Source organism: Cyprinodon tularosa, unplaced genomic scaffold (assembly GCF_016077235.1).
Source record: "Cyprinodon tularosa strain WSP-4 unplaced genomic scaffold, ASM1607723v1 ctg897, whole genome shotgun sequence".
NCBI lineage: Eukaryota > Metazoa > Chordata > Actinopteri > Cyprinodontiformes > Cyprinodontidae > Cyprinodon > Cyprinodon tularosa.
Window position 1 is genome coordinate 81,877 of NW_024039670.1, and position 11,733 is coordinate 93,609.

Sequence of the window (11,733 nt, forward strand, 5' to 3'; positions counted from 1 at the left end):
CTTATAACTTTCCAGATTCTTTTCTTTGCCTCGAGGCTATCATTACATATTTAAACAGTATGGAGATTTCACTTCCAAAGTTGCTCCAATGCTTTCCTGCCCAGCAGGCACGTGCAGAGGGGGGGGCTAAGGGGGCTTGAGCACCTGCCCCTTTTGCTCCATGATCCCAATGTGCCCTTTTGGTCCTTTTTTTTTTTTTTTTTTTTTTTTTTTTTTTGACACATGTACTGAAATAATTATTATTATCTTTTTTTTTTGGCAAGAAAAACAATCAAATAAGCCCTCCGGTCACATTGTTACCTTGCATCTCGCACAGTCAGATAAGGCGGCTAACTGTGGAGCTAAAGGTAGCGAACATTCCACATTACACTGTGGCCGCTGCTCATTTGGCCCTAAGCAAGATCAACCATGATCGTACGGATGGCTATGTCTTCAGTCTGCACCGCCTCTCCAATGTCAACCTGAATAGAGATGTAAGTGAAACCAAATGAGGCCCATGGATGATGCAGTATTGTTTGATCTAAAACACGGTTTACTCTGTGCTTTTAGTCTTTTACATTGAAAATTATCTTTTTTAATTCACAAAAAACTGTTCTGTAATGATTACAGAACAGTTTTTTTGTGAATTAAAAAATATAATTTTTGGTGAAAATACTGGAGTAGGCTTGCTACTTGTCAGACAACGGAAAACGTTGTATAATTTCTCTACTTTAGCAAAGAGTAGCGGTTTAAACGGAGGAAAGTATAGGACGCGGCAAGCCTTTCTCTGAAGAACTACTGAGCGGGAAGAGACAGCCAGGTGAGGAAAAGCTGTTCTTATCTATCGATTCAGTATTTTTATCATACAGACATTAGGCTGTTGTTCTTGTGTTTCCCTTACCTTTGATTGTATGTCTCACAATTTTGTAATTTATCATTGTTCATTAAACTCTGAAAGCTATGTGACTTTGTTAATATTCTGTCCTAAAATGCGATAAGAAGTGCCTTTTTTTTTTTGAGCACCTGCCCCTTTAGTGGTCTCTGCACGGCCCTGCTGCCCAGACATGACTTTCCTCCTAAACTTTATGTCGGCAGTTTAAAGTTTTGTTTCCTTATGTTTTCCGCCCTTTCCGGTAGAGGTCTTCAGCAGCTTCAGATATGATGCTAAAAAAGGCACTGGGTTTCTATACTTCAGGCTCATACTGCTCCTTAAATTTGCCTTCTCAAAATTTGCAATTTTTGTTCTTATAAAATCTTCTCATTGACATACCTTTGCTTTAAGACAAAGTTCATTTTTAAATAGTTTATTTATCTCTTTTTATGAAATGATGGTAGTTGACATTACAACATGAACGCTTGTTTCCAGAATCAGTTTTCTTGGCTTTAAGCCGCTTCTTCAAATCGCTCCACAATTAATTCAATTCAGTTTATTCATATAGCGCCAATTCACAACACATGTCGTCTCAAGGCCCTTTACAGTTCACCAGATCATACAGTCAAATTGATTCAAAGTTTTCTATCTAAGGAAAACCAGTTGATTGCATCGACTCATTGACTCGGATGCAATCCCTCACACCAAACATGCTTGTAGCGACAGTGGAGAGGAAAACTCGCTTTTAACAGGAAGAAACCTTCTGCTGAGGCTGACTGGGGCTCATGGAGATAGAAGCAGACAATAATTGCACTCCTAGGGAACCTACGGTTTCTCAGTGATGGTGAGTGATCCATGCAAACACAAATCATCTCATTTCACTGACATCTAGATATATTTATGAATGGCATGGTTTCTTACAAATATCATTAAGGTAGCTGTGTGGATGCTTGGACATGTTACAATTGCAGTATGTTTTGTTTTAAAAACGACTTAATCATTTGTAGCAAAGCACTAAAGCTAGCATAATTGTGCACATTATCAAGGCTGAGAACAAAGTAAGATCTCTAATTTCACAGCAAGGTTTTACAGACAAAAATTATGATTTTATGATCAACTCTTACGTTTAAAAGACGATCTTTGGCTGAGTTGGCTGTGGTGTGTTTGTGTTTATTAGCTGGGGTACTGTTGTGCAATTTTATATCCAATAACCCCCCAGCTGGGACGCCATATAAAATATGATATTTAAAGAACCCTCAAGCTTCTTGGCCTTTGGTAGGCCACCTAAATTATGCACCTGATGGACATCTACAATGTGGGACATCCAATTAGATTTATTTTAATGAGGAGCAGCTCGGATTTTGATGGTCAGGACATTAGACCCCTTACAGTACATCCCTGAAAAGCTTGACATTAAAATATGAGGAAATTAGACATTTCCTTACAGCAATGCTACATGGGGCACTCCAAATAGCGTCCAATTGCTACAAAAATAAACTAATTTATCTTGTGACAAAAATGTTAATACAATTCTTGATGCGGTTATATAACATTTGAAATCCAAACAACAAACTTTAATTTTCCCAAAGCGTTTCATTCAAGGTTATTTTTAGCCATGATGTGCTTCACAGTACCAAACACTGATGAAAAAGGTTTTCAAAACAGCAATATCTTATTTTAGATCTAACTAATCACCTTACAGAGGCCTACAGGGAATTTATCAACTATTGCCTCAGTTAAGTAGCTTAGAGTTTAATCAACAACACGCCATGGTGTAACTGATCTACAGTACTGTAGTAGTTAAAAATTCAAACAGCAGGTTACTGTTAGGAATTGAAAGGGGCTTTGCTTCGGTTGGATTTCATTGACAAATTTCTCACTAAAGGTTGCAGCACAGGTTGTTGGAAATACTTCAGCTGTTAGATTTTCAGACGTATCATGAATGGGGAGTATAATGTAGGCAGGCAATTCTCATTGTGAAGAAGAATGCAGGGAGATACAAGGAAATGCTGAAAGAAATTCAGAGGCTTACCTCCCAGCAGCCATGGAAGCAAATATTGTAATCAAGAATTTTGAGATGCCCATTTAGAAATGGCTAAAATCCAGACCTAAATTCAACTCTCAATTTATTGCAACATCTGTAGATTGTTTTTACAGAGGCTCTTCATCAAATCACATCAATCTAAAGTTAAATAGCTACAAAAATTGGCCTTTTTTTCAGTCTTTATATTTAAACACCTAAAAAAAACTTCCCTATAATACAGTGCAGTTTGTGGTATAAAAAAAAATATCAAAAGGTATAAGCAAGCTATTAATAGCACTACGAGAGGCTGTGAGCTTTCAGCTGCAGGAGTCTCACATGCTTTAAATACCAGGCAAACCATCCCTTCTCTGTTTACCCGCAGCAACCTCTTCCTTACTGGGCTTTGCGCCAGAAATGTAAGAAAACAAAGTGATCCACATCATCTGTTGGCTTCACAGTGGAAGAAACAGTTCCTACTAGGAGGCAAAGAAGCCAACAGCAGAAGTTAGCAGTGTAGCCAAGCAGGTAGCAAGTTTATTTTTTATAGCTATTTGATGATGGAAGGTCTGGCTGCTGACTTTTATTTCATTGTCAAATTTGATATAGATCTGATGATCATCTGCACAGCTTTAATTTACCATAAACAGAGGAGGATACTGATTGTTTCTAAACATAGAACAGGAAATCAAGACAAAAGTAACACTTTGCTTTCAGGTATTTTTGTTTTAATTAACAGAATTAAGAATTAATTCAGTCACAAAGTGTAGCTATAAAAATAACCTTTTCCATACTGCATGAGTTAGATAAACACAATCAAAACAGTTTTGAACACATCTGGACCCATGATAGTCTCATTTGGCACAGTGTACAAAAAGAAAACAACAAAACAATAAAACAAACCAAAGGAACTGGCTTTAAAACGTCAAACGTTCCACCTTTCGGGACATAACACTTATACAACAATAACACTGAATCTGTCTCAAAGCATTTTGCCTTTAGACAAAGCTGAAGAAAAGTCATAAGCAAAGATAGAAAAATTGGGCCCAACAGAGTTGCAGCTTGCCAAAAATAGTGCCCATTTTCTTTGTAGTATTTACAAAAAAAAAAAAAAAAAAAAGAACAAATAACCCCCCCAAAACAAAGGATTTAATTCAGCCCGGTCCAGACAACTGGGTGCAATATCAGTTTTTTATATTTGCAAAGGCTGAAATACGAAAGTATGCAAGAATATTCATGCAAAAGGCAAAAAGCTTAACATTGGCTTAAAATCAAACCAAACAGCATTACAGTACCATACAATTTAAGGTGCAAATATCAGTGGTGATAGTTCAAGTATAAAAAAAAAAATACATGCCTTTGGGATTTGCTACTTTAGGCATAGCGGAAATGAAGATTTTTTTTGCCTTATGGAAAAGCATTCACATTTACTCAAAGCGGCTGGATCTTACAACTTTCCTCATCTTCTTCCTCTTCAGTCCACTCCTACTCTTAATCAGCACTCCTTTTCTGGCACCCATAAAACGGGCCGGGCGGCTCTCGTCTCTCCCCGTACCTGCACGACTCCACTCTGATCCAGTTGATGCCATTTCTCGTTTCAGCTGCGCTCGGGCTGCTTTTGTTCAAGCATCCTGTTAGTAGCAGTTCTGAGTTTCTCTAATGTTCTACAACAAAAACCAAAAACAATGACAGAAGCGATGCTACTGGTGATACTCGCTGAAATCTGCTCTGGTTGTGGGAGGTTAAAGAAGCTCATCTGCCTCGGCGGATGAACCGTGGAAATACAAAGACACGTTTCAAGGAGAACCCATTCTCTGAAGTCTTAAAGCAACGGTTGCTCCCAAAGCCTCTCTGACTAGGCCACCTTGTATTTGCGCAGATCTAGTGGTTCTTTACTGGGCACACACCAGTCATCTGCCTCCTGGCACACTTTGTAGTTCTTCAGAGCAGTTTTGTTGTACACGGGCAGCCTTTCAATGGAGTCCGTGGACAGAGCCTGGGGACACATCAGCAAAAATAGGATTAACCAACCAGCCTCCCAGCGAGTCTAACAAGTTAAGAAGTATAAAGGCTGTTAACAAGTGGTTGTTTTGGGATAATTCCTTGCTCAAACTCTTTCACCTTCAAGTAGATGACAGCATCTGTGCCGAAACCCTCCATGGAGTAAAACTGCAGATCGCCCTGGAAATACTTTGCATAGAGACGGGAAATGGGAAGACCGTAGCCGAATCCAGCCTGCAGAGAAAAGGGGAAGGATTAAAGTTTGGTGCTTGGAAGAGTCTCTGAAGAGTCTTAAGCTAAGGGCGTCGATCTAAAGGAAACAATTATTTTTAAAGTAAATGAAGACAAATAAAATGGCCTGAGGTAGACGATGTTATTAAAAACCACTGCAATAGAACATCAAATGATTCTATAACACCTATTTTTCCTGGTAAAATTTTACCACAAATTTGTACTTCCTTTTCTTTTTAAAGGCTTCCATTTATGGAAGATTTCATATATATGGAATAAATGGAAATTAAAACAGGTCTAAAGGGAAACTCCAACTTACCAGGGGTGTCCTGTTGTGGTCGCCTATCTGTGGAGCCGGAGCTGTGGAGTACATGTAGCTGAAAAGCTTCTCGATCCTGCGAAAGGGGACTCCACCGCCTCTGTCGCTGACCTGCAGTCGGACAACAGGAAGCAAAGAATTATTGGATGATTAACAAACATAAAAGCTACAGTTTTAGTAAATGTGGTGCATCCAAATTTGCAAGCTCTTCTTGCCATAATAAGGCTACCGTCCACCATTACAACTGCTGGACCCTCAGAAGGGTTAAAGAACAGCAGTTGATTTAATTCAGGCTTTTTAAAAATGGGCTTTGGTGATTTTGGTGGGGTTGGTTTACAGGTTACGGCAAAATTTACATCCATGATCCGAGGAAGATTAATAATTAACATAGATGTGGGTGTAAAACATTGGCAAAAACAAGAAAACAAACAAAAACCATCGCTAATCTTGGGGATGCTCGTTTATTTAGGAGTCACTGTTTGTGTTTCTCTGTTCTGCTGGGAAAGTAGTCCAGCAATGTAAAATATAAGAAAGCGTATGTGGTTCTAGCTTCACTGTTAGCTGCAGACGATCTTTATAACCTTGAAAATGATTCCCAGTTCTTCTAACCTCAGCACTTTTCCCTCCTAAACGACGTGGCTGCCATTAGGACGCTCTTTGTTTCCCTCTCCAATAGTTACCGACCTGCTTGTTTGTTCAACTGGATCGGTTGTATCCAGTTGTAACCAGATAAGTGGCGATTCCGGTGAAAGATGGGGACGGCCATAAAAGCTTGTTTCAATATTGCTTTATCTCATCAGACTTTGAGAGGTTACAGAAAGCTGTGATGAAACGAGGGCTGAACCCTTACATAACTGGGGACAGATAAAACATTCAGAAAGCAAAAACCACTTTGAAATCTGCCAGGAAATGTTGGCTTTACCTGAAACTGAGGCAAAACCGATCTAATTTATTTACATCCAGATATTCAACCTTCGTTTAAATGGAGATCCTTTCTACCACTAATTTATGAACAGTAGGAAAAAAAGAAACAGAAAAACTGAGCGGATGTTTTTCAGCTCCTGCTAGAGTTTCCTATAAATTACAAGACAGGATTTTTTATGACCTTTTAAAGTTTTATAGCTATTTTTCACCCGTCTTATCTAAATAACCGCTGCGTGTTGTTGACTTGCACTTTAAACTTTGACTCACCTTAATTGACATGTCTTCTCCACCGAGAGAAACCATGACCTTAATGGGTGGGAGGTTGTTTTTACTCTCGTGGGTCTCGATGGTAGCTCTCATTGCGTTCTACAAAAGACAAAAAAAAACAAGAAAGCTTTAATTTTATTAATGATTTTTATTTTAGGCATGTCCAGGAATTAAAAGGTGGGGTCTCCTACCTTGAAAAGCTCAAACAGCATGTGGTACAGGTGAGAGGGGACATAAACGATGCTTACTGGGTGACTCTTCTTCTCGTCTGCAGATAAAGAAAGAAAGAAAGAAAAAAAAAAAAGACTTCAAATCTATAGTTCATTAATAGTCTCTTCTGCATCACTTCTACTTGTTTGTCTTGAACTTTTCGAACAAAATGGCTTTGAATCTAAAGGATCAATACAGAATATTTTAGATACGTTTCAAACTGATTTTAATAGGTCTGATTATAGCGTCTTTTGCATGACATTCTGTCACATCAACTGCTATTTTCTGTAAGATTTACCCACAGATTTTCATTTTTTTTTTTAAGTCGGTACCATTCTAACGCATAAACATGTTGTGATGTAAAGTTTCCGTTGTAGCCCAGGGTTCAATTTTAGCTTTGTTTTTCTGTTAAAAGATGAACCTCCACCCCCATCTCAAGTCATCTGCAGGCTCCAACAGGTTTGTTTTCTAGATTGGGAGTTAACGCCTCCCTCGATTACACCATACACATTTTTATCCTCAAATCAAACCTACAGTTGAGAACTTGAACTTTTTTGTGTTTTGAGCTCATAAGTAATCCTTTTAAAAGATACCTCAACCTGAGCGAGAAATCTCTGCAGCTCCTGCCCCTTTAAGCCTTTAGTGTAGGGGATTGCCCATGTCTTCATATGTCTGTTTTCTGCCTTAGTCATTACATTTATTCCTGCGAGCCATGTTGCTTTGTCTAACAAATAGTCTCCAATTAAATTGCAAATATAGCCAGAATCCTCTCTGTTTAATAACTGGGTTAAATGTCATGGCAACTAGTGGCTCCGGCTTTTATTTGGATCAGTAAATAAAGGAAACAATTTAAAAGCAGAATTCTGCGATTCTTTTTATTTTTGCAGTTATTTTGGACACATTTTTTTGCTTCACAATCATTTTTGTTAATTTAAGTCAGCAGCACCAGAAAAGTTCAAAGCTTATAAATACCTCAAACAAATCAATAAGAGAGAAAACTTACGGTTCATTTCCTGCAGTACCAGATCAGGGGAGCGAAGGTAATACTGGTCACACAACATCTTGGCACTATGGAAGGCATCTGATAATAAAGAGGAAACAAGTATTAATTGCAGACAAGCCAAAAAAAACAAAACCAAACTGCAATACTGGTGTTTAAATAACTGAAGCATAAAAACATGATCATAAACCACTACAAAGTCAGATATCATTTCACTTTTAGATTATAAAAGGAGTCCAAACTCACCCTGGACTACATCTCCCACATTGCATTGAGAGTCAATGCTTCCTATTGTGTTTGGATGGACTGGGTTGGTGGTGCCGTCAAAAACAAGAGCTGCAGAAAAATAAAGAAGGGGAAAACAATTAGGTGGACTCCTTTTTATTATAGTTTACCAACAAATTATATATGAGCATTAAAGATGATAACCACAAACATACATGCAATGATTTTGTTTTGTACTTAAAATGAAACATGGACAAATGGATATGAAATATGCGCAGGGCATGAAAAATTGCCGGGTGTGAAGCAGATCAGTTACAACTGAGGTTATATATCTCTTGACGTTTCTTCATGCAACAGTAGTTTTGAAACATTCCACTTTGGATCAGGTTTGTGTGCACTTCAGCAGTTTGTGTTTCGACACACTGCATGATACAAGCACTATGACAAACAAAAATTCGAGATAGTGCAGGATTGTTCCAGATTACACCAAATAATTCTCCTTCTGCACCGCTTTCTGCAGGTTTTTGCTGCATGTTCGAATTGTGCTGCAGCACTAATGCACAAAGGCCGGAAACATTTAGCCAGCTTAGAAAAGATAAGCTATCAACTCTGATTAATGAAGAACACGCTGATAGATCCGTCGCCCTTAATGAATTTGTTCCTGTCTTGGTTAGGTTCTTATCATTTGTGGCGCATGATGTTTGCAATAAGCTTGTATAAACGAAAACATTGGTATTCCTGCTGCAATTTAATATGGATGAGATAATTTCAGAATTCCCAGAAAACGATGAAGGAAGGGGCGGTTTGTGGCATTTAAACTCATGTTTCTGTTATTTCCTTTCCCCCAAAACAAGCAAAAATTGCATTTTAAACTCTCCATAAAAGGAAGAATAATTGCTAGCTGAGTAAATCTGCGTCAAATAAAGGGAGGCTGATGCTGACTGAATTATGAGTTTGTTGTTAGACTGATGTCTACATAATATAATGTATCTAAATCTATTACACAATCATACTTTTAAGGGTTAATTATGAAGAGGGATTAAATTGTTCATCAGGAAAATTCCGAAGGAATGTGGAAAAAACGATTTATGCAAATGAAGGTTATCAGAATATTTTAGAGTGAAATTTGAAAATGTGAAAATTACATAGTTAATCAGATTTTCAAACAGTTTACCCCAATCCTGTAGATTTATAACAGACCAAAAATAAGAATTTGCACCATTTTTTAAGATGAATAATGATAATAATTTCTTTATTAATCATTTAAAGAACCTGCAGCACAGTTTTGTCATCTGTGCAGATATAGTTTTTAGAGGGAAAAAAATTTAAATAAAATTTGGAATCTAATAAACTTGGACATCAGATTCAATAATTAAAAAAAAATAATGAAAATAATAATAAATTTCTTTAATACAAAAACTGTATAGAGCAAATTATAAAAATGAATGCAAAAAAAGCAATATCAAAATAAATCTTAAAACAAACAAAGATGAAAAGCAATAATTGGAGTTTAAAAATATAACATAAAAAACGCTTTGCAAAGAAATAAATTTAGAAAAATCTACAATAAACTCAGGGCAGAAAAATGACCCCAAACAAAACAAAGGAGAATTAAAATGATTTATTTGAAAAGTGGACCTACTATGCTGGTTGATCAGCATTCGGATGGAGATGCGGCTCATGTAGAAGCGATCCAGAAAGTACTGGATGTTCTGGTTGGTGACCACATCCTGGGGAAAGACCTCCTTGTATTCCAAGACCCCCTGCGCCATAGTGGGCACCACGTCATTATGTCTGTTTCTGATGGTGACCAAGGCATCAACAAACCTGGGGACAACGGTTATGCATTCAGTTGCAAACATCTGCCAGAACCAAAAAAAAAAATACAGTCCTGGAATAATGACTAAAATCTTACTCTGAAAGCACTCTGTGGTCATCTGGATTCTTGTCCAGGAAATCAAGGATCTCCATTAAGCTCTGGCTATACCTGAAAATCCATAAACATAGGAGGTAAGATGGAGTAACTGAAGGAAATGAAAGTTAAGAAGGAAACAAAAATAGCAGAGTGAGAAAAACACAGATCAGATGGGCCTGTGACGAGGAAAGTGGGACAAAGTTCACAGCTCGGAGCCACTCCCCACATCCTCTGCTCTGAGCAAGTTGGAGAGAGCACAACTCGGTCACAGGGCTTTGTTGTAATTCAAAGCATGATGTAACTAATGAGAGCAAATAAACCGCCCCAGTTTGTGGCAAACAACAGCTGCTGTGTCTGTAAAGGAACCTGGCCAGTTTCAGACTGCAGATAACCAGGATCACTGTAAATCAATAGGCGCCCTCCTGGATAAACAACTTACCATCTCTGCACCATCTGAACTGAAGGGGTAGTAAGCAGCTTGTCTGGCAGGAGGTTGATCTCCTTCATGATGTTGGAGAGCCTCACAGGGAGCTCCTGCCTCAAAAACACAAACGATGTCTTCTCACAGGCATTGATGGAACCTGGAAATAAGGGATAAATATTGAACTGACAGAAAGAAAGGCTCTCACATAAATGCTGAATTTTAATTCTTTGTTAAACAACTTTTCTATAGGTTTAAATAAGAACTTAAATCAGGTGAAATTTTAAAGTCTAAGACTTAGATGTTATTTTTTCATTCTGTATACACAAGTGTAAACAAAGTAATGTATGTATAAATATTTACAGGCTGGAAGATTATTTTTCTATATATTTAGTAAGGATGAATAAAAAATAAACTTGATTATACATAATAATCAGACAGAAAGCAAGCAATAAGTTATTATTTGTTCACAAATTACCATTGTTTTCCACTATTTTTTAGGCTATCCAATAAACCAAACAATATTTTGTTTTATTTTAGCGCATTTAACCATATAAGGAAAATTATTCAGATTAAAACTTGTTTTTTTTTTTTTTGGACCAGTAAGAGAAAACGGTGCAAAATGGTGCTGAGTTTGCAGCAGATCTGATGCAACACTCCGAGCAGCACACTGCAGCTTGCAGATGCATGCTTTGTTTTACACAAAATATAATCCACTGTGTTATTATATGTTGTAATGTTTAGGTAATAATCCATCCGTTCACGTATCTCAGCAAAAATGGACCAAATCCGATTAAAAACAAAAACTCACCGAAATCGATGAACTGCTTCATGGAGAGCGGAGATGGGGAGAATTTGGAGAAATGGTCGATGTGCTTCGGCGCGTTAGCCAACGCGGCGTTTTTCATTATAAAGCGTACAAACTTCATGATGGCTGTGAGATGATTCCGTATCCTCAGGGTCCAGTTTGTGTCAACAATAATCCTAGAGAAGGTTCTGCATCCAGACTTGGTCGGTTTGCAGCTGCAGCGACAGCAGAAAAGTACTGTCATTCGACCAATCAGAGGAGAGGAATTTTATTTACCCTCTAAGATGACCAATCAGAGGAGAGCAATGTTATTTTGCCACTAAAGTGACCAATCAGAGTGTTGGGAGGGCGTGGTTAGTGACGTTTGGATCCTCCCAGAAAGGAAACGCTTCCAGAACAGTTGAAGCAACAGATCAAGTAAACATACGTGCTGTTTGGCAGCCCACCTTCATTCCACGAATCACAAGGAAACTGTCTTTTACGAAATACTTGGTGGGGGTGGGAGTGGAAAACCGGGAAGCCTACATTTAATCACGAGGCTT

The 11,733-nt window shown here is 37.9% G+C and overlaps 1 protein-coding gene across 1 annotated transcript; it reads right to left on the reverse strand.

The window, feature by feature from the left end:
• Positions 1-3,576: 3,576 nt before the first annotated feature.
• On the reverse strand, positions 3,577-11,420 carry pdk2a (pyruvate dehydrogenase kinase 2a). Its single transcript, XM_038273888.1, has 11 exons — positions 11,195-11,420; positions 10,402-10,543; positions 9,963-10,034; positions 9,690-9,874; positions 8,069-8,158; positions 7,826-7,903; positions 6,804-6,880; positions 6,613-6,711; positions 5,422-5,532; positions 4,992-5,105; positions 3,577-4,866 (listed from the first exon to the last, which is right to left on the reverse strand). Exons 1-11 carry the CDS (start codon positions 11,310-11,312, stop codon positions 4,726-4,728), a joined length of 1,227 nt encoding a protein of 408 aa, XP_038129816.1. The 5' UTR covers positions 11,313-11,420; the 3' UTR covers positions 3,577-4,725.
• Between the last annotated feature and the right edge of the window lie 313 nt (positions 11,421-11,733).

Excerpts from the sequence above, each read along its gene's own strand:
- pdk2a (XM_038273888.1), bottom strand. The coding sequence starts at position 11,312 with ATGAAGTTTGTACGCTTTATAATGAAAAACGCCGCGTTGGCTAACGCG. Across the intron at positions 6,881-7,825 it reads GGTACTGCAGGAAATGAACC|ACGAGAAGAAGAGTCACCCA; the intron begins GTAAGTTTTCTC and ends CTTTATCTGCAG. Across the intron at positions 5,533-6,612 it reads GAGAAGACATGTCAATTAAG|GTCAGCGACAGAGGCGGTGG; the intron begins GTGAGTCAAAGT and ends GTCCGACTGCAG.